The 22,659-nt window shown below is 45.1% G+C and overlaps 1 protein-coding gene and 1 long non-coding RNA gene across 6 annotated transcripts; one reads left to right on the top strand and one right to left on the bottom strand.

The window, feature by feature from the left end:
- Positions 1-83: 83 nt before the first annotated feature.
- Positions 84-20,513, top strand: EXD2 (exonuclease 3'-5' domain containing 2). Of its 5 annotated transcripts, XM_051621604.1 has the most exons (12): positions 84-572; positions 720-857; positions 3,459-3,561; positions 7,833-8,298; positions 9,326-9,731; positions 10,648-10,904; positions 11,880-12,006; positions 12,796-13,121; positions 15,019-15,125; positions 15,342-15,477; positions 16,235-16,591; positions 17,726-20,513. In XM_051621604.1, the coding sequence occupies exons 5-12, from the start codon at positions 9,393-9,395 to the stop codon at positions 17,940-17,942; spliced, it is 1,866 nt and encodes a 621-aa protein (XP_051477564.1). In that variant the 5' UTR covers positions 84-572; positions 720-857; positions 3,459-3,561; positions 7,833-8,298; positions 9,326-9,392; the 3' UTR covers positions 17,943-20,513. The 5 variants fall into 5 exon arrangements, with proteins under 5 accessions (XP_051477564.1, XP_051477563.1, XP_051477568.1 ...); XM_051621603.1 differs by lacking the exon at positions 3,459-3,561; XM_051621608.1 differs by lacking the exons at positions 84-572; positions 720-857; positions 3,459-3,561; positions 7,833-8,298 and adding an exon at positions 8,310-8,412.
- On the bottom strand, positions 6,380-7,840 carry LOC127385663 (uncharacterized). The gene is made up of 2 exons (XR_007889722.1): positions 7,695-7,840; positions 6,380-7,225 (listed from the first exon to the last, which is right to left on the bottom strand). It is a non-coding gene; the product is annotated as an uncharacterized LOC127385663 (long non-coding RNA).
- Positions 20,514-22,659: the final 2,146 nt, after the last annotated feature.

Here is a 22,659-nt window from a genome sequence, read left to right as displayed (position 1 = left end):
CCCCCCTTGTTATGGTTATGATGATTTTTCTTTAGCCAGCCATGGCAGAGAGGTGTTAGACACTCCGCCGCTTCCTGATCCCGCTGGCTCCTCCCCGCTGCCCTCAGCAGCTGATCCTCAGCTGCAGCCCGCGCCTCCCGGCCCGGCTCCAACGTCGCGCCGCCGCTTCCCAACTCGCCGCTGTAACGGCGCGGGGGGGGACGGAGCCTGGGCCCGCTCCGGGGACCCGCAGCAGGACGTTTTTCCACCGCTGTTGCTCGTGGCCGGCGGCGGGGCGAGCCCCGCAGGGGAGCGGGGCCGGGCAGGTGCTGCCTCGTCCCGGCGCGGTCAGGGACAGAGGGACGGCTGCAGAGGCACGGCCGGCCCCCCGCGGGCACCTCGGCGGAGGGAGGATGAAGAGGAAGAGCGGCCCAGGTGCCCACGGGTTGCAGCGTCCTCCGGAAAGGCGGGGCGGTTTCTGCCGAATTTCCAAAATTATGTCTCTCTCCCCGAGCAACACTGAAAATAGGACTGCCCCTTCTCAAGTGAGGAAGTAGACCTCTCTGCAGCTCCGGAAGACTGTTGAAACACAGGTGAATTTTCTTCCCTTACCTTTCAGCATCAACAGACCCTCCAAAGGCAGCTGGCTAAACAGGTGGAACTGATCTGTGTTGTCCTTCATTGTTTTACGACACCCGTTAGGTGTGTTTGTGGGGAAAAGCATCCTTTGTCTTTCACAGGACCTTGTCCCTCGTGTGTAACATCTGATGCCATGTGAGACAGCAGGAGTGTCATCTGAAGAGCGCTGTTCATGAGGCACAGTGGGGAGCCCCAGACCCACCTGGCAGTGTCCTGACCGCATGCTGCCTGTGCACAAGGTGAGCTGTCCCAGACCTGCACCTTGAATCTTTCAGGTCTGTATTTCCCCACAGGTGCAGGTGAACTGGCACCAGTACCTAGGGAAGATACAGTTTTCAGAAGGTGAGGAATTAGCCAGATAGTCCTGGCCTTCTTTGGAACTGCACCTGCTAGGCGTTAAGGGTCTCCAAACCTTCCTGACATAAACTGCTATATAGCAACATTTTTGAGAGCCAGCTATTCCTATGTAATGTCTAGCAAGCCTCAGTATAGAGGCAAAGACCCACTCTGTCATTATTTGAATTTATTGCCTTAGCTTCAGACACAGGTAAATTGCACTGGTATAAATCTTATTTTACAGCTCTTTTGCTTGTGTGCCTTGAAATTCTGCGCCATTACAGTTATATCAGAAACTGTTGCTCACCCCTGAATTCCCAGCATAGATAAGTGACATTACATTTTTCTACTGATAGACTCTAAACTGACTCATCAGTTTGTATTCCATTCCCTCCTCTGTAATTTTCATACAGCTCACATCGCCATATGATCTGAGAGCCTTCCAGAAATACATTACAGAATAATAGAATCGTAGAATGGTTTGGCTTGGAAGCAACCTCCAGTTCCAACTCCCCTGCCATGGGCAGAGACACCTTCCACTAGATGAGCTTGCTCCAAGCCTTATCCAGACCAGCCTTGAACACTGTGCCTGTCACTTTAATCCACATGTGGTTCATTTTTTCTTCTTTCCCTAAGTGTTGTTCAGGCTGGATATCTTTTGTTTCTGTATTGAAATAAATAGATGTAGGAGCTTTCCATTTGAAATGCAACACAATAAAATCTCTGGTTGTTTTTCTTCTTGTTCTGGATCCAGTCTCTAGGAAAGCCATGTACTTAGATGGATAAATAGAAATCAAACTATTTCCTAAACCCCCAGTGCTAGAATTTCTTGAAAGATTTAACTGAGTGTTTTTTTTAATCACATTTGTGAGCAGTCAGAAAGTTCTCATTTCAAAGAAAAATAATAGAAGACTGCCAGTCTGTTCTGCTAAATGTCATATTCTCTCACATGATCATGTAGGTTTAAAAAAGAAAAAGTTGGTAAGCATTCTTTTTGCTCTCTGATTCCTTTGTTTGAATTAATTTTTAGTAGAACACCTAAGGGAATTACTGTGTAATAACGTGTATTCTGGTAACATTTTACTTTGAACATAATGTGTTGGTGTTTTAATCTTGCCAGAGTGCTATAATGTCCTTAAAACACAAACTCTATAGGTCTAAGTCATGCTGAAGTAGCATCAGTGAAGCATCTTTTTCTGCTTTTAAGAGGAACCTTCCACAGCTCGGAATGGAATTGAGGTTTGGACAGTAATTAATCAAGCAGATTGGACATGGGAAGTTACTGTTCTGTTGCCATGTTAGCACGTGGGGTGCTGTACTGAGACGTTTGAATCTCACAGACCGAACTGGATTGAGCCTGGCCAGAATCTGGGCAGAGTAGGCCACAGCCTGTTTGTTTGTGCTGCTTGAGTAGCTTTAGTCTGTAGGATGTTTACAGTCTCCATGCTTCAAAAGCATAATGTAATAAAGCGCAGAAAATGTTTTGATTGGATTTTCAACAAGTGGGCAATAGAGGGGAAGAGTAAACTGGAAAGGAAATGGGAGATAATCAACAGGGTGATGACTATCTGTAGATGCTCTTGGAAATGAAGATGAGTGAATAACATTTGATGCTATACATAGGAGGGAACTAGTGGAATGCTTCAAAGAGAGAAGTTATGTGGTCAGAGTAATGATCTACATAAATAATCTTGGGTTGTGGTTTCAGAGTTGCTAATTCCAGGGCTATGCAAGGCCCAACTTCCCTGCAGTAATAAATTGATCTGGATTGGTTATGGCCATGGTGTCACATTGCTCTCACATTAGCTTCTTCTGCCCATGCTACAGAGTTTCTGCTCTGCCTCTAGAAGGACTGACAATACTTGATGTGGTTTTAGTGTGTGCTAGTACAAAATTATTGCTTTGACATTTTTTTCTGAGCAAATTTGAACTGGCAGAATGAGTTAAATTGCATTAGTGGTTTCCATTTGATGGCTGTGGTGTATTTGATCATTAATAGGAGGTCTACAGCCATCTTTACTCTGTTGTCACATCATGGCATTCACAGCAGTTGATGGCTGTTGTGTTATGAGCCGCATTGTATGATGCTGGACAGAGAGGCATTGGGGCAGTCTAGGCATGGAAGCAAGAGACCCAAACAAGGGTCTTAGTTTCATGGATGGATCTCAAAGAGCTTTGTCTTAGAGATGCTATATAGATGAAGTCTAAAATTTAGATGTGCCCTGGGTGCTAGGATCTACAAAGAGGCATCAGTCAGAGTTGTCATACAAGTTTGAGTGGCAGGTAAACTGGTGATTTTGTCCACAGATACACACAAAGAAGAGAATAAGAGGGCTTTCAGGGAAGAGAAAGAACCATGTTCTAGCTGTGCTGAGCTTTAACTTCCTGCTAGTCATCCACTAAAGAGAGAACAAGGCTGATTTGCATTTGGATAGAGGGAGGTAGCTCTGGGGAAAGGCGCAGATCTGTAGATCATCTGCAGAGAGTTGTTAATTGTGTTTTAGATGAGATAACATGGAGATAACATGGGAGGACAAACGAAGAAGACCAGAGGATACAGCTCTTTGAGAGTCTGTCAAAGAACTCTTGAAAGGAAGGCTTAAACAGGTAAAAAGAAAATATTTTAAGTGAAGTTGATGAGGTTTCAATACCTTTTTTTGAGCTCTGTTGAACCTTTGAATCACACACAGGATCACAGAATGTTCAAGGTTGGAAGGGTCCAACCCACCTTTGTTAAGTCAGAGTAGAATTTTGAACACTGATAATTGACTACCAGTCATCTGAGGTAAAGATTTTATTTATACTATTTTTTTATTATTTTGAGGGGGAAATGGAAACAAGTAGGGTAAACCAAGAAGTCTGTGCCATATTTTAGTCATACAATTTAAAAAAAAATAATTTTGCTTGTGGAATGTATTCTCTCTAATGGAAATTAGATGGCTTCTGAGCTTCTTCTGCTTTTTCTTACCAATTTCATGGACCAGAATGGTGTAATGAACAAGCACTGTTCACTCAAACATCTCCCCCTGGGGCTGTTCAGATAAAGATGTAGGTTTAACAGGTCGATGAGCCAATGTAGTGACTTTTGGCTACTGAAAAGTGGCTTTATTTTTCATAGCTGTGTGTTCTGTCCCTTTCTTTGTGCTGATATTGCTGATTGGACCTTCTTATCTGTCATTTTACTGCGGTCCTTTGGCTCATGGAGTGTCCAAATAAGTACCAAAATCATCACGGGCTAGTCAGGAGTGCCCAGCTGGGAGTGGGGTTTTGGGAGATGGGGGATGTCATCTTTGTAGCAGCCATGAACTGTGAGGCCAACTTGGTGTCCCTTCTGGAACTGAACCACTGGGGTAAGTTAAGCGGCTCAGCAAGAAGCAGAATTGTGACATTCCTCTCTATTCCTACATAAGCAATGAAAGAGTTGGCACTTAATTAACAAGTATGTTGGTGATGACCAATGTTTATACAGCTCATCCTCACAGGATCAATCTGGCAGCTCACACCTCTGAGAGCAGTTTTTTCAGATTCTTTGCAAAACCTGCAAACTTTGGCAGATCCCTGCAGTGAGTTACCGCTGATTCATCTTTTGGCTTAGGATGTAGTTTCACTGAGAACTCTTTGAAACTCGGTGGTGAGCTAGTTCAAGAAGTTAAACCAGAAGAAATCTCTATTTTTTTGCTATGATAGCTTTCTGCTCTCTTTGACTCCTTGAATCAAACTGGCACCAGTGTTTGCAGAGTGAAGCAGTGGAAGAATGACAGGTAGAAGGGGGAAGCAGAATTGCCTTTTCAACAGGAGCTAAACCTGCTGTCCACCTAGTTGCAATGTGAAAATCCACCTTTAGGATGTGGCTTCACAGTTGAGTGAAACTCATTCTGACTTTTTTATGAAAGAAGCAATCCTGCTTCCTCCCTCGTATCAGCCCTGTTGAAACAAACCCTGCTGAAAATTACTTGTTTGAATATGTAGTCATGGGGTTACTAGCATCAACATGAGGCAGATAAATCACATTAGGAGTTGAAATGTGAGTTTGGCTTTCTTCTGTAGCTTGGATGGGGCCCCAAATAGAGTCTTATTAATGAGCTAGTGGGGACTACTTGCAGCTCTCTGCTCACTGTCTGGTAACAGCAATTTAAGTCTTGACTGGAGCCTCTTTCCTTTGATATGCTACAATCATTGATTTTCCTTTGAACACTGAGTCATTTACCCTGGTCTTCTTCTTGTTAGAGGATGAGCTAATGTGATTATAAAAATAATTTTTTTTTTTTTCTGTGATCATCAGAACAAGTGAAGCCTGGTTTGCTATAGACTTGTCTTGATGTGCCACTGCTGTGTGGATTCTCATATGTATGTTAAGCCCTGTCTGCACATGCTTGCCATTTTATCAGTGGCAGCTTTATTAGGATTTGTTCCATCGATCTGACACTGCATTTCACAGAAGTTACCTTTGTACAAATTTAGATGGAATTGGGCAATGGCTTAAACATGCTTTTTTTTTTTTTTTTTTTTTTTTTTTTTTTTTTTTTTTTTTTTGGCAGGGAAAGGAGGGAAGAAAGGGGACCCACAGGCAGAATCACCAACAGCACATAATTGCATAAGCCTTCTTTCCTTGGGAAATCAGGCTAAAAATTAGCCTTTTGCCAGAGACCTCTGCAGAGATCTCAGATCTACAGAATCATGGAGTCATTCTGGTTGGAAAAGACCTTTAAGATCATAGAGTACAACCATAATCTAACTCTACCAACCATTAGCCTAACTCTCCCAAGTCCAGTGCTTAAACCATGTTCTTAAGCACCACATCTATAAATCTTTTAAATACCTCCAGGCATGATGATTCAACCACCTCCCTGGACAGCCTATTCCAGTGTTTAATTACCCTTTCAGTGAAGAAGTTTCTAATATCTAATCTAAACCTCCCCTGACACAACGGGAGTTCATTTACTCTTGTTCTGTTGCATGTTGCTAGGGAGAATAGGCCGACCCCCACCTCACCACAACCTCCTTTCAGAGACAGAGCTAAAACTAAATCTTGCTGTTTACCATGTAAAGGCTTCCTGTTACCTGCTGCAACAGATTTCTCATAAGTAGGGCTAAGCCAGCAGTTGGTGATTACTCACTTGGTTACCTTCTCATCTTCAGCAATGTCCCTATCAGGCTTTTGGAACTTGTGTTTTTGCCAGAGTGCACTCATGCATCAGTTGCTTTCATTTATTTTTAATTTAACCTTTATACTTGAATAAATGGCTATGTAGGTAGTAAGACAAGCTGTTAAACAGACTTGTGGTTTACAGGACTCTGCTTATCTCAGTGATGCCATGAAAAATAAAGGCTTTAAGTGCAGGCAAGGATACAAGCCTGTTATTGTAGAAAAGCTAGACTTGGGAGTTCCATTACATAGCATCTTTTCTGTGAGACTTTCACTGTGTAATAAACACTGGGGTATTTTATTGTTTTCCTCTCTTTTGTAAATTTGCACTTTAAACTCCTATTACCTTAGAAATGAAAGTAAACAGTTTGTAAAAGGAAAAACTGGCCTATTTCAGATTTCTGGGTGGATGGCTGTTTCTTTCAAATGGATCGAGCTATGAACAGCCTTTGCAGATTTCTTCAGGTTTGGTTGCTATTCTGAGCTTATCTTGAGCTCTGATAGAGTTCTCTTAAGTTCTCTCTTAAGAGTTCTCTTATGGCTTGCCTACCCCATAACAGGGCATCTGGATCCTAGGGTCCAGCCAGATCATCATCTGGGTCTCCTTCCAGTCACTTGGGCCTTGAAATAAGTCTGTCATGTCCCCAGATGTTGACTATTTTCCTTGAACTAGTTGACAGCTGGATCAGTTCCCATATTCTCTGACCCTGTCATTACAGAAGTGCTGGTGCTGGAGGAAGGGAGCAGTCAATCAGGTTGAACAGGAACTGTGGGACTGCCCTTCCAAGTAGCCATCCAGGTTTATGCTAGATTATCATGACCACGTAGAACAAAGCATTATACGTTGTAGGGGGTAAAGGAAAGAGGGAGGTAGGGGGGGGAGAACAACTCCATCTGACCATGGGAACTTGGTTACAGCCAGACCCCTCCAGCTTTTTGTCCCAACCATGCACGTGATGCACTTTTCTCCTGAGCATGAGCCACATGATGAGCTTCTGAGGGGTGCTGGCTCCTGCTCAGTCACCTCCATTTCATCTGGACAGCTGTGTCTGGTGCATTGGGTCCCAGAGGATGGACAGAGAGGCCAGGGCTGGGCTATGGCTGTGCAGGAGATGCAGTCCTTCCCTGTAGATGAGAATGAACCAGAGACAAGATGTGCGAGTTACTACAGCGTGTGAGATTGTAACCCCCAGTGGGCAGATAAAAATTTATTAACTGGAGAGTAAGATTGAGGGTCTTTGCTGAAAGTCATTATACTGAAGCTGTAACTCTCAGGTGTAAAGCATTTGTACCTTCAAAATATGGACACAAGTCAGTGGAAAGCACTTCCCTGATGTGACCCCACTACCAGTGAGACCTGACATGATTACAAGATCCTGGCTTAGACCAGGCTCTTAGAACAAGCAGCTGCTTAAGCTTAAGTGGCCTGGTCATCTTGTTTCTGACAGGGAGAGGGCCTTATCTGCTGAGAGAAGTGTTATTCTGGACACCAACTGTGCTCCTTGTTGGCTATCAATTGGTTCCTACCTAATTCCTGAGATTAAAAAAAAAAAAGGGGGGGGGGGGGGAGGGGCCGAGGGAAGTGAGCATTCACCTGTTCGCTGCTTTGCTGCACCCCTCGTGTCTGCTCAATGCCAAGGAGGCAGATGCTCACTGCGATGCCAGCACTATGCGACGTGACACTTGCTGTAATTGTCAGAGCCCCTCAGAGCAGCATTTCCTGTGGTTTCAGGGCCTCCTTCAAAGCGATGGAACTGGCTGGGGTCCGGACAGCACAAACATCGGGAAATTCTGGACGGACGCCCAGATTCCTCTCCGTTGCACGGGAACTCGGGCTGGTTCGCTTCTCGGCAGCCGCAGCCCGAAGACGCGGAGCGGGGGCAGCGCGCTGCCCGGCCTTGGCCCTGCGCTCTGACCTTCACCTTCCCTCCCGCACCCCGCCTGGCCCTGAGCGTTCCGCTCTGCAACGCTTCATCCCATTCGCCTGCCCCGGAAGCGCCGGGACAACCGCGGGCGCCCCTCGGGGATGGCCGGAGGGTGAAGTGACAGGAGGCAGGGCAGGGCTCCCGGGGGCGATGCGGGGACGATGCGGGACCACAGCCCGGAAGCGCCCGCGCGCGGCCGCGCACCCGCCTCAGCCCTCCTGCCAGCAGCTGCCGTACAACATGGCGACGCCCATCCGCGCTTCGCACGGCGGGGTAAGAGGAAGCGTCCGCCGCTCTAAGGCTCCCGGTGTGCGCGGGGACAACCCCGCCGAGGGTTCCTGCTGCCGGAGCCAGCCGTTCCGCGCGGCCGCAGGTAGCGGGCGGCAGGTGAGCACCTGGCGGGGCGCCCCGCGCCGGGAGGCGGGGCGGGGAGAGGCGGCTGCGCCCACCCCGGGGCCGGGCCGGGCTGCCCCGGCTGCGAGGGCCGCTGCCCCCGCGGCCTTTCCGGCCGGGTCCTCCGCGCTTCCCGCCTGATTCCTGCGGGGCGGCGGCCGGGCCTCTTCCCGGTAAGTCCCGGCCCAGCCGAGAAGGGGGCAGCGCTTTGTCCTGGTGCGGGACGGCGCGGGGAGCGCGCTCTGGTGGCTGCGGAGGGAGGCCCTGCGGCGCGGCGGGGCGCGTAGGGACCCGCCTGTGGGAATCGAGGTGGTGCGTCAGAGGGGTGGGCTGCCAGGGCAGGAGTGAGTTCAGGTTGATGAGGGGGAGCCGGGCTTTGCGGGGGAAAAGGGAGAGAGATCTTACAAATGGATGCTGCTTCTCCAGGGCTTTCCAGTGCCCGAAGAGCCGTTTGGCCTTGGTGAGGAGGTGAGTGCGATGGACAGTGCCCCTTCGATAGTGCGTGAATGGACGTGCTTGTTCTGCAGTAATCTCGTCTTGGCCTTGCTTGGGCCGATCTGGTTCCAGACGAAGCTAAAAGATGTTGGCGATAGCCCTGACTGTTTTATGTTCTGTGAAATATGAGAGTTTGTGGAAGCCCCTGGTTGCACCAGTATAAGTCAACGGGTTCCCTTTGAGGTTTCTGGTGGCAGGACCAGCAGCAGCATCCAGTCTGCTGGTCCAGCCCAGCCCACCGCTGTAGCATGTCCTCTCACCCTCAGTCTGTCAAAGTGAGAGCCCGTCCTTCTGTCAGGATCACGAGTTGGGGCTAGAACCTTGACATCATGCCAGCGGGTGTATTTAATACCTCTAAATACATTGCATTGAGTTGTCTTTAATGACCACCTCTCTCCTTTTTTCTTTGCAGGCCATGATAAAATCCTACAATGCCGTTTTGAGCGGGTGAAGTGAAGGGAGTAAAAGGGGGATAAAAAATGCCCAAGCAAACAGCAGTGACAATTGCTGTTGCAACCCTGCTGGGTGTTGCAGTGGGGGGCCTGGTTTTGTGGAAGGCAGCCCGGCGTCGGAAGGGAAAAGCATGCTCTAGTAGCCAGGGAGAGGAAGCAGTTACACATTCGGGAGAAGAGAAACAGATTAAGGCAGAGGATAAGGAGGTGCTTTCCTTCTTCGGATCTCCTACCTTTTCCTGGGTAGAGAGGACCCTTGGTGCAGACATAGTGATAGTTTCAAAGCAGGGGGAGTGGGATCATGTTGAACCTTTGCTGAAGAAGGAGCTGGAGAAGTGGCCAGTGCTTGGATTTGATTGTGAGTGGGTGAGTAATCAAGAAGCACCTCTCCTTTAGATTGCAAACTAGATGGGACATCACCTGGGGAGGACTTATTCCTTTGCCTGAATGGTTACAATGTGACTGGCTACTGAAACTGCCAGTGTGATTATCTGTCATGACAGCAGCGAAGTATTTGCTAATTTTGATCGTTCTCACACGTGTGGTGACTGTAAGCTTCTAATTCACTAGTTGTATTTGTTTGCTGAACTTCTGTGATAAATCGACTATACTAAATGTAGGGATAATGGTATAGCTAAATATAGCATTATGTGTTTCCTGTAGTATCTCTTGAAAGGTGATTTACTACAAGTAGCTTGGGTTTACACAGTTTTAAATCCAGCTACATACTTAAGTAAAAAATTCTTAAGACTAGTAAAACCACAAAGGAAGTTAATACTGGTATGGAGGTATAATTGAGACTGCCAAAAAGAAATTCTTCTTCAGCTGGTACATTTGCCTTTGTGATCTCTCAAAACAGGCTTTGAGTTGTCTGTAAAGCCTGGCTTTGCCAGGATTTTGGCTGGCAATTTATTCACCTCATAGTCATTAGTATAAGCCATAGTTAACAACATGTTTGCCATGAATACTTACGTTGTTGGGTGGCTTTGTGCTGATGTGGATTAAGAAATGTGTCTGATTTCTTCCACCAGCTCAGCTATGAGAGGGAAGGGTGAAAGGGGGAAAGCTTCTCTTGTAGGATTGTGGCAAGAAGCAGCTGGGGGACAGTAACTGTGAGACAGGTCACTTAATTTACAGCAAAATTTTAGAGACATGTAAGAATACTTGACTGTATAAACTGATAGGTATTTCCTGTATTTGGTGGCCTCTTTTGCAATTTGTTCCAGCTGCAGTATTGTTGATTATATTGTAACCCAGACTTTGATTTATTTCTTTTTTTCAGGTATCTGTGGAGGGAAAAGCAAATCCTGTATCCCTCCTGCAGATGGCTTCTTCCAGTGGCCTCTGCTTTCTTGTACGGCTGCCCAGGCTTGTTGCCAACGGACAGACTATCCCAAAGACCCTGTTGGACATCATGGCAGATAGTGCTGTGTTGAAAGTTGGAGTAGGATGCTGGGAAGATGCTTGCAAGTTACTTCATGATTATAATCTCCCAGTCAGAGGGAGCATGGATCTTCGCTACTTGGCCATGAGACAGCGGTGAGTGTCTGAAGACAGAGGCAGCTCTCTTTGAGGCATCATTTGACTTGGAAACATTTTAGAAGTAATTTGCCTATGTTGAATGATATCAGGCAGGTAGGCCTGCAGTTTTCAGGGTTGTTTTAGAGCATCACAATTTTGTTCTGTGGTCTTAATGGTCGCATATGTTAATTGTGTCTGTTAGTCTTCTTGTGCAATACCCACGTGGACTTTTCTGAGTATCCAGCTTCAGCTTGCAAGGTGTGGTGATGTAGTGCAGCGAGAATGATCACCATGTCAACAGATGTTTGAATATGCTGCCTTAGATGTATGGAGTGAATGTGCCAGGGACACATAAGTGGAACTGCTGAAAATTTACTAAAATACACAGTCTTTAATTTTCTCTTCTAATAATGATGCTTCCATTGCAAGATTACAATTATTATGCCATTTTCCTAGCCTTCATTCTTTCTAGAATAAAATGTTTTATTTGGGAATATTCTTCATGTCCAATATAAGTAGGCTTGGGTGTGTTAGTGGTCTGGGACATGGATTTGCTGACCTGATGGTGCCTTTGTATCCATGAGGATGGACTAGTTGTCAATAGTGACCAGGATTCCTTTGAGTCATTCCTGGTTCTCATGCTTCTCAAGAATCCCTAGGGCAGGCAGTCCCTCACTCTATGATAGACCTGTTTAGTTCAGAAGTGATAGTTCAGAGTCAGACACTTCAGCCTCAAATGTTACTAATTCCCAACTTCACCTGTTTTGCATATTGCAAGTACTAGATAATTACTAAATCTATAAAGGACAGTTTAGCAGAGGGGAGGGAGAGGGCCTGTAAAGCTGACAGGCAGCTGCGTGCTATTTGAGTGGGAGTCGTGCATCACGTGCCTTGTGTTGTGGCAGGTTCAGAGTGTGTGAGGCCATCCAGATTTGCATAGCTGTATCGTTTCATTTCTAATGTTTTTGTTTCCCTTTCTTTGTTAAACTGAAGGAAGGATCTACTTCATAACTGCCTTAGCCTTAAGTCTTTAGCCGAAAAAGTTCTGAACTGCCCGCTTGACAAGTCTCCTCATGTGCGTTGCAGCAACTGGGAAGCGGAAGAGCTGACGAGAGATCAGGTGTGTCTTCCACTTCAACTGAGTGTTTTGAGAGAAAAAACAACCTTCTTAGTAGAGAAGAAATACTACAATAGGGAGATCTGAACTTTCTTTGATTTTTGCCTCACAACCTTGTCTGTCTGTGTTGTTTTTTTTTTGGACTCCGTGCCCATGTTTTGCTCCTTTTCCATGAAGATAATTTTCTGTTACTCACCATGGGTTCTTGACCCTTGTTTTCATTTTATCTTGACAGGTATACAAGGGAAGATTCCTTGAAGAAGGAACCTCACCCTCTTATTATTTTCTTTTCTCTGGTCTGTAGCAGTCAGTGCAATATGAGAGAGAGACCTTGGGACCCTTGTTCACCATCTTTAGACCATTATGATTTCCCTTGCTGCTCACTTCCATTGCAGTCATGTTGCAGATGCCTGCAAAATCAGTGACCGGTAGAGGGAGCGGTAGGATAACCGTAACGAATAGTCCTAGCCAGTGCGTCAAAAGGGAGCTTTTTTTCGTTTTTACTTAGAGATGGCTTGGTGGGGCAGCAGTGTGCTTGAGGCCTGGCTGAGCTGAGTTTTTTCAGGCCCTTGTGCTTCCCGGGGGCATCCATGAGTATTTCAAGTCTGCCTGATTGTAAAAATGTGGGGTGTTGTGGTGTTATGAAGGTGTCACTCAAATGCCAGAACTTTGTGTGAACTTCAAAAGGAAATAAATTCTGCCTCTGGCTTTACTGCACCGCGTGTTAAAGACTGATAATGTTTGGGAGTGTTTTATGTTTGTCAGAATCTCAGTGTCTGTGCTTTCCTGCAGGTTCTTTATGCTGCTAGGGATGCTCAGATCTCAGTGGCTCTCTTTCTCCATTTGCTGGGACTTGCCAGCCTTCCTGCTACATCTGAAGGTGAAAATTCTGTCACTGCTTGGGAAAAAGCACTGGTTAAATGCCAGGGCTTGATGGATATCCCGTTTAGAGGAAGAAGTGTTGGCAGCACAGAAGAGGAGAAGAGTGGAGTGGGATGCTCTCCTCAGAAGACAAAGAATTGGAAATCTCTGGGGAATGGCCAGTCCTCTGGCAGTCAGCAAGTGAGAGATCCTCGGAGGCAGAAGCGAAAGCCTCTGGGTGTGGGATATTCTGCAAGGTAAGGCTGTGAGCTCCTTTTACTCCTTGTGCTGCAGATGGCAAACTTTGTGTGGTGTGTCATGCTCTACTCATTAAAGTGGAAAATATGAGGTAGGAAAGGAAAAATGGGATCTAACAGTCATGGAAGCCAGATGCTATTTCTGTTTTCCTCATTTTCCTCTAGTGTTGAGAGTGCGGGCAGCGGTTGGATCTGTACTAGGTCATGAGCAAGTTGAGGGGTTGTCTTCAGACTTTGCACTTCCTTCTCCCGTGGAGGCATTAGCTGGAGAGCAGAGTCCCAGTAGGAGGCAGCTGTTTGTCTGGATGGCTTTTACTGCCAAAACAGCTGTGCCCTGCATAGAGCTTGTCTGTGAGCAGGATCTTAATACTGTGCTGCCCCAGGTCAGTGTGTCCGCAGAAGTGTCAGGGTACTGGGCAAAGCTGAAAGGTAGGGTTAGGAGGGGAGAGAGAGGTTATGTGAGGTGCCAGAGTACAGAGGAAGGAACATACTGTGGCAGCATCAAAGTACTGCTCTTCTGTGTTGGCAAGGGAGAGAGAGAAGGCAGTGGTACTACTTTGGCCTTGCAGGAGCAGCAGTTGCTGAATTCAGGATCCCATTCCACAGGTGATTTTTGTGGGCCGAGTCTTAAATTCTTGGGGCTTTTTGCTAATGAAAGTTCAGTTGTTTTTCAATTAAAACAAATTGGAGAAGTCTCTTTAAGCTCAATGCAGTGGGAGATGTGGAGACCTCGTATGTTTGCTTTTGTTTGGATAGAATCTAATAAAATAAATCACGTGGATGTAGGAACTAAAATTGACTGTTATTACCATATGGAAAGAAAATGAGTTGGTTTAGTATTTATTTTCTCCTTTTCACGTTTATTGAATTGGCAATGAAGACTGTAATGCAGTCAATAATACTGATTTCATTAGTAGTTATTAATAGTGTTGTGTTGTACACAGCAAGTCCCTTCAGATTTTTGTTGTTTTTTTTTTCAGTTGGAGCCTGTGTCATACAAAACAGGACTGCACTTCATGGGAGGACTCAAATTTACACAAAATTGCATTCCAAGCTAAACTGAGATCTTCTCATGTTTGCTTATTTATTTATTTATTTATTTATTGTATTTAGCTGCTTGACTTAATGAGAGATCTGTAGACTCACATTTTTTAGTAGTATTTCCAGCAGTTTGTCTCTGGTCTGTAATAAGACTGGATGTGATTTCAGAAGTCCTTTTCCACTCTTCCTTTCTTCATGCCTGTTTTGTTTTAAGGTTTATTCATTTAGAGTTGGGAAGTGCTCACATTATCATGGTGATTGAGCTGAACTGCTGATGCTCAGTGGAAGCAGACCTCCTGTATCATTGTTTTGTTGGGGTTTTTTTCCCCCATGGGCCTTTTGTCAAATTACATAACCTGTGAATCAACCTTTTTAGTTGGTAGAGCTCTGCTGAGTATTTATTTATATGATCTTGCAGGAAAGAAAGGAAACTTTCCCACAGTGTATTGTGACATGTGTGTGCCCCTGGCTAGTTTCTCCCAGGTGCTTCCTGAGCCCAGCAGGCTGTGCTTTTCAGTTTTATTTGAAGGAGGTCGGCAGAGTAGGGGAATCGAGCCCTTCCACACACTGCCACAAATGGCATCTCTTGAAAAATGGGATACAAATTTACAATGCTATTGGGTGCAGGAGAACAAAGATACCTTACAGTCAGTTGGGGAACCCCAGATAAGTATTTAGACATTCTGCTTCCCTTAGCAGCAGCTTATGCAGTGCTCAGCAGCTTTAAATATATGTTTAAAGGTACTTCTGTGATTTGGAGGAGGCTGCACAGATTGCAGTGTGGAATGCATGGCTGCAAAGAGCTGGGTTATTTTGCATACTATTATAGCTGCTGTTTGCTGCTCTTGTTTCATAGAAAATCTCCACTGTATGACAACTGCTTCCTTCATGCACCAGATGGACAGCCCCTCTGCACTTGTGATCGCAAGAAGGCTCAGTGGTATCTGGACAAGGGGATTGGAGGTGAGCAAACCAATTCCTGTTGGTATGTGAAACACAGGACTTTTGGGGATTTTTGCCTTGTTTCTCAGGTCACTAAGCTGGAGTTTTTTGTATCCTTTCTTGTTGGAAATACCGTTGGGCAGTCACTAGGATGAGAGTCCTATGTTTTAGCATTGTTATTTTAGCTTTCAAATACGAATTTGCCTTGGATATTCAGTATTTGCTTTGCCATTTCAGAGCTAGTTAGCACAGAGCCATTTGTTGTGAAGCTTCGGTTTGAGCCTTCAGGACGTCCCGAGTCTCAAGTTGATTATTATCTGACAGTCAAAGAGAACCTGTGTGTTGTGTGTGGCAAGCGAGAGTCCTACATCCGGTGAGTTTAGTGGGATAAGAGAAAAATGTGTCTTTTAACACGGGACTGAGGTTTGCATCTAGTATGGTATCCAGAAGCTTGGTTAGTGGCCTGAGGCATCACGCTTGTTCACATCCTGGATGGGCCATCACTGTTTGTATGGTCTGTATAGTTTGAATGGTTTTTGTGCTTGACACCGCCCAGGCCACCCTTCCCTCTTCTTCCAGGGACAGGAGGTATCGATCCTTGGAGAGAACAAAGCGTATGGAACGTGTGTATGCTGCGCTTTGAGTGACAGGGGGCAGCAGTGTGCCAACAGGCACTGTTCTGATGCCATCTCCTCCTGAAAACAGCTGTAATTCCCCTTTCACTACTTAATCCTTATTTTTTTGAAAGGTTTAGGTGAGCCTGAAGCCCATGAGGCCACAAAGGTTGAGATTTTTGTCTTTGCAGCTGCTGCTGTTTAGCTGAGAGGTTTGCTTGTCATGGTGCATTGCTTTTTTGTTTGTTTTTTTATAGTATGAATCAGGTTGGGTTTTTTATTGAAAGCCATGAATTTTTGGAAGGGAAAAAAAGAGAAATGCAGAAAACCTGCAGAGAGAAGTACAAATAAAAATGAATTGCAGAACGTATTGGTGCACTGGGGGTCCTGAACCTGGTGATCTTTGTTTTCCTGGACTTTTAGTATTAGTTGACCTTTTGTGGGCCATGAAGAGGAGGAACTGGGAGGTAGCAGCTCCAGGCAAATGTAACAATCTGGCTGATTCATCTTCCCTAGGAAGAACATTGTTCCTCATGAATACCGAAGACACTTCCCCATCCAGATGAAGGACCACAACTCCCATGACGTGCTCCTGCTCTGCACGTCCTGTCATGCCATCTCCAATTACTATGACAACCATCTCAAGCAGCAGCTGGCAGAGGAGTTTGGTGCCCCCATCGGCTCTGAGGAAGGCGTGCGCCTGCTGGAGGACCCTCTGCGCAGGCAGGTGCGCTCGGGGGCCCGAGCCCTGCTGAATGCAGACAGCCTGCCTGACCCCCGAAGGGCAGAGCTTCTGCAAAGCATCAAGGACTTCTTTAACACAGAGGTAGTCACCCCAGAGATGCTCCAGGAAGCAGCTGGTCTGGAAACCAGGTATAACAAGCCCATCAGTAGATGTAACATTATAGTAATTAATGTTGACACAGAAGTTCAACAAAAAGTTGTCTGCACACAAAGCCTTGTGTAAATACTGCAGCAAAGTAAAAGAAAATCCAGCAGGATTTGCAGAGCAGAGGATCACACATGCTGACTTTCTCCCTCCTCCCCCTAGTTTTTTAATGAACATAAGACAAATCCCACTGCTGGTCTCCTTGGGATATTGATGTATCTTCCCTAAAATAATGGTGTCAAGATGTGTCTGAATTTGAGAGTACTAGGTATTGAGATTCACAGGAAAAATGAGTCTTGAAAGGCGTAACGTTATCATTTGTATATGCCTGCAGAGTCTGGATTTATAATACTTTGATACATTTAACTAGAAAGCAAGGATAGGAAGAAGATAAATGTGCTGTAGCCTAAGGCTCTAAGCAGACAAGCACACTGTGTTTCCTACTGTGTTTTTGTTTATTCCCTTCTCCCCTCAACCCAGTAGTAGTCAGTGAACTGCAGTACTTGTTTCTTCCCATCTTTCCCTTTCTCTTCCAGCAATCTCCTTCTGTTCTTGCTCTTCATCTTCCCCTCCACTACTTTTTACTTCTTTTGAAGGACAGATTATGGGGGGAGACCTAAAAGACAATCCTATCAGAAGTCTTTCTCAAAAGCCTCCATATATATCTTAACTGGTATCTGGTGTCTGTCTGCATGAAGTCAGTACTTTCTCCTTGTTATGCTCACTGTTGTTTGTAATGTGCCAATGTTACAACTCAAGCTATCCAGGCAGGGAATTCAGTGGCAGGATGAGGGCTCTGGAGTGTCATATGGTTCTTGCCTTTGAGAAGTTTGTAGTCTGTCTCTTGAAGAGCTTATAATGGACCTTGAGAGCTCTGTTTAGTATTGGTGTGAAAAAATACTTTCTCAGTTCAAAGAAACCAGCTTCCCCAGTGTAACTGGCTTCCAGAAGCAGTCTGGCATAGAAGCAGAGCTTAAAACTCTCCCTCCTGGTTACCATGTGTCTGTAATTAAACTCCGCAGCTGAAAGTTTCTTCAGTGTCTTGCTGTTCATTGTAGACAGGCCTGGAGTCTGACAGTGGACTTTTGTGAAAATAAACTCTGCTTGTGTCCTGACAGGATCTGCAATGAGAGTTACATGCCTCATGGACTAAAGGTGGTGCAGTGTTTTGCTAAAGGAGGCCTGCGCTCCCTCATGCAGCTGGAGAGACGCTGGCGGCAGCATTTCTTGGACAACATGCAGCCCAAGCACCTCCCAGAGCAATGGTCAGTGGACCATAACCACCTGAAGCTGATCCGAAAGTATGGGGAGGATCTTCAGATCATGCTGTCGTGAAAGTTAACTTCCTGGACTCTAGGTAGTGAGTAATGGACCTAAGTAACTGAAGGTGGAAGGACTTTTTTTGTTTCTGTGTCTCCACTAACATCTGGGCCTGGGTTAGCAAACAGGCAGCAGTTGGATCTGCCAGATTTGGCATTTTACAGAGTTAGTGCATTGCCTTGGATTTTCAAGTGGTTTGGAATTTTTTAATCCTAGTCTGTCACTGACTGGTTCAGCACAAGAGTGATATGCTAAGGGAACTTGTCTTCTCCAAGTGATTATGGAGACTTATTTTCTAACCCCATGGATGGCTGATGCTTCCAGACCATCTCTCTTAACACAGAGCACAATATATGAATGTTTCCAGGTTTTCCAACATGTACATCTATGCCCTTAGCTGCACCTTGAGAGTCTTCTGATGAAAGTCTTCATAGTTGTACTCATGAGTTCTTCTCAGAGAAGACTTCCTGCCAGAGAGCAAGTCCTTGTTTGGAAGTGGCAAAGAAACCTTGCTTCCCCTCCACACACACACCTTCTGTTGTTGCATAATAGGCCTCAGTGGCAGCAGCCTGATGAGAAGTGGCACTGACTGTGGCAGTATGGAAGACCCATGTCAAGTCTTTTCTTAAACAGCTTCTGGCAACACAGTCTATGAAAATGTGATTTCTTACATCCTAGAATAATAGAATTATAGAATGGTTTGGGTTGGAATGGTCCTTAAAGATCATCTAGTTCCAATCCCTCTGCCTTGGGCAGGGGACACTTCCCACTAGATAAAGTTGCTCAGAGCCCCATTCAGCCTGGCCTTGAACACTTTTCAGGGGGGGGACAGACACAGTTTCTCTGCAAAACCTGTTCCTGTGTCTCACCACCCCCATTGTAAACATTTTCTTCCTATAATCTCAATCTCCCCTCTTTCAGTTTAAAGCCATTACCCCTCATCCTATCACTACATGCCCTTGTAAAAAGTCCCTCTCCAGGTTTCTTGCAGGCCCATTTCAGGAACTGGAAGGCTGCTATTAAAAGCCTTCCACTTGTTTATCAGTAGTAGCTCTTGCTGGGTACCTTTTCATATCAGACTGAGATGGGGTCAGGTGTCTTAGAAGGGATAAGAGGAAACAAATTTTATTAAAAAACCAGCATCTTTTAAGAGGTCATGCCATGTGTGGCAGAAAACAGGAAAATCTTGTGTTCTGTCCCTGGGGGGGTGTGGTGGTGAGCAGGTCATACTCTCTCCATGCCTGTTTTCCTGTCTCTAAAATGGGACTAATACTACTTACCTATCTCACAAGGGTGTTGTGAGGCCTATTTAGTTCATGTTTTTGTAAAATGCTTTGAAAATACAAGCTTGTGTGTGCTAATTATTACTGTTGTTTTTAACATGTGGTGCTGTTTTTCTTAAATATTCCTGATTTTTGCCTGGTGTTAGACCTTAGTTAAATACAGCTTTTTAAAAATATATGCCCCTTTCTGTGAAATCACTTTTGATTATTTTGATTGCACGAGATGAGTGTGCTTCTCCTGAATGATGAAGCTTTGCTCAACTTCTACAGGTCTCTGTAAAGAAATTTCAGTAAAAACCTTATCATACTTCACACTACTGCGTATAGCACAGTTGACCCATATTTCATTATAACATTTGGTCAGAACCTTGGACTAGCTGTAATGGTGTCTGAAACTGTCCCCTATCAGATAATTGAAGAAATTTCACAGACTAGGGTTGAAAATCCTGATTGTAGCAGAGCCTGTTTGAAATAGTTAGGAGCCATGGAGATATTGAATGTTAATGTCATCCCAGAGGAACTGCAGTAGCAGCCTGAGCTTGAGGAACCAAAGATTCAAGATAAATACTAGTCACAGACCGTTTTCATGATGAGGGCCTTAACAAAAGCAAATGTGTCCTGTTTCTGTGCTCATTCACTCAGCTGATCGTAATCTCAGCAAGAACCTCATGTCTGTAACAGCAGCTTGGGTACAACTATTTCTCCCCAAAGCATTTTGAGCATGTGTTCAGATAGCACTAACTCCTGTCTTTAGTGTCATCTGATCAGGGTGGTGAGAGCTCTTTGCATGGCTCAGAAACTCCTCTTAAAGGAGTGCAAGGTGTCCGTCTCACTTACTTGTTCTGCTTTAATTTTTTTCTCCCTTTGTTCTGATGCAGGAACTCCTGATAAAGCTGTGTTTATTTAATGGAAACAATGGGGTGACCTCATGGCTGCTGTCTTTTATGTTTATTGAAACAAGAAAATGATGTTCAGACAAGATTTAGACTGCAGGTCCTCTAAATTTAAGGAATCAGGGTTATCATTGAAGAGTTTTGTGGGTTTGTTTTCCCAAATCACTTGTTCAGAAATAGAAATTTGCAAGGAAAACTTCATAAATATTTTCTTAACTGGGATTCTTTGTTGTTTTTAAGGTACCCTTAACTTGCATCATTTTAAGTCAACCTGAAAGAGGAGGGGAAGCAGTATGTTGTGCAGAAAAAGGTTATTTTTATATTATTATGATTTTAAATTTTTAGTCAGTTTGTAGCTAAAGTTTCATCACTAATTGTTACACTCAGTAAAAATCTGATCTTTTACCAGACTTATCTCTGTTGAAGCTCTTTTTTTCCTTTTTCTCAGGCTTCCTTTTTCTCTTGCTTCTCTGTGTCTCACCCTGTCCTTGAGTCCATCATTCCTTACAGTAATACCTGGACCTCACCTTCTGAGTTTCCCTTTCCAGTACTTTCCCTGATCTGTCTGTCAGAGATCAGCCATGGAAGAGCCCATACTGGCAGCAATAATGTACTTCTAAGCAATGCAATAGCAAGTTTGCTCAGGTATGTTTGAATTGTCCTGAGGCTCTTGGTGGATACAGGTGCTGTCCATGGCCTGGTCATGTTGATCAGTCACGATGGTAACAGATCTACCTTTTTTTAAAATAAAAACTTAGATTTTGCTCAATCTGAACTTTCATTTAAATTGCCCTGATTATCTTACCTGTAAACTTAGTAAACTTAGTGCAGGTAAACTCCTGCACGAAGCCATGCACACCCGTTTTGTCTGCAGAGGGAGAGAACTGCCATGCCTGTCTGTGTGGGCTGCCTTTCACAACACGGGGTGTTTCTGTCTGTCATTTGTCACTGGATGTTTGTAAGTTTGCCTGAGGTTCGTTGGCAGAGAAGGGGAAGTGAAATTGTCCCTTTCACATGACACTTGATGCCGCCCATGTCCGACTGGTTCTGGCAGGTTCGTGGGGAGCACACTCCAGCTGTTGAGGTCCCCAAACCGACTTTGTTCATTAATTCCCTGCGGAGCTTGCCTCCATCCTTTTTGTTTCAGGCTTTTTGCCCATGTGAAACAGATTTGCTTTTCTAAGAGTATGACTGGGTACAAGTTTTCAGAGCCACTCCTGTGGAGCAGGAGTACAACAGCCCCTGTGGTAGGTTAGCTTACCTTCCCCCATGGTCTACAAACTGATTTCTGTCATCACAGAATCACAGAATTGTCATGGTTGGAAAGGACCTCTGAGATCACCAAATCCAACCATCAAGACAAAAAAACCCAAGCAAACACAACCACACCAAAAAACACCCACAAAACCTCCCACAACCTTCCACAATGTTGGCCACTAGAAAATGCCCTGAAGTGCCACATCTACACGTTTCTTTAATACCTCCAGGGTTGGTGACTCAACCGCCTCCCTGGGCAGGCTGTTCCAGTGCCTCACCTCTCTTTCAGTATAAAAATTCTTCCTAATATCCAATCTAAACCTCCCGTGGTGCAACTTCAGGCCATTTCCTCTGGTCCTGTCATTATTTACTTAGGAGAACAGGCCAACACCCACCTCACTACAACCTCCTTTCAGGGAGTTACACAGGGCAATGAGTTCTTCCCGCTCCATAGTGGTCACAAGCTCAACAGTTTGTTTTTTTCTTGGCTTTGCAGTAACTTAGACATCAGGCCAAGCAGCATTTGATAGTCTGGCAGGTGGAGGTGCAAAAGTTTTGCACTTCTGAGCGCACCATACATGACATGTTAATTATGCTGCTGACAGACTTGGCATTTGGAGTGTCTTGGTTTTCATCTTTTGACAGTCTTTAAAAGTCTCAGCTGTCACATCTGTGAGTGACAGGACTGAAGACAACATATCCCCATGGGTTTCCTGCATTTTTCTCTGTTTGGTACTCATGCCAGGGATGGGAAGCTGTCTTCCTGTTGCATTTCTATGGCTCTGGCTCCTTAGCAAGTATCTGAACTCTGCAATTTCTCTAACATGGTTTTGGTGGGGTTCTTTTTCAGTGAAGGCAATATCGTTAGCCTTGAGAAGTACCTCATTGCCCTGGCCCTGTGCCTAAATGTCTTTGAGAAGCTGAGCCTTTTGCACATGCAGAGTGAGCTTCTGTACCAGGCAGTCACCAGGAGCCGTCACCAGTGTGCAGTGTTCTGTTCTGATTTAGAGGCACCAGCAGTATGAACCAGTAGGTCAGTTCTCATCACTGTTCCTTGGTCTTCTCCTTTCTTCAGGCTTCCACAGTAGCCCAGACCTATACTCCCTTCTTCATTCCCAAAGTCTGACACAGACTCTCATCCCCTTCATGTTCATTGGGAATAAGGGCTGTTTTAAACCCTTTTTTCTCATTTCTATGTAGTGCTGTGTTAATGGCAGAAGGGCTTTTCCCCAGCCTCAAGGGTACATTTTTCTGCAGAAAGGGAGAGGCTGCTTGAGGTAAGTGGCAAAGATGTATCCA

The sequence above is a fragment of the Apus apus genome, chromosome 5 (assembly GCF_020740795.1).
Source record: "Apus apus isolate bApuApu2 chromosome 5, bApuApu2.pri.cur, whole genome shotgun sequence".
Lineage (NCBI taxonomy): Eukaryota > Metazoa > Chordata > Aves > Apodiformes > Apodidae > Apus > Apus apus.
Note: the sequence above shows the minus strand (reverse complement) of the source record. Positions and strands in the feature narration are given on the sequence as shown.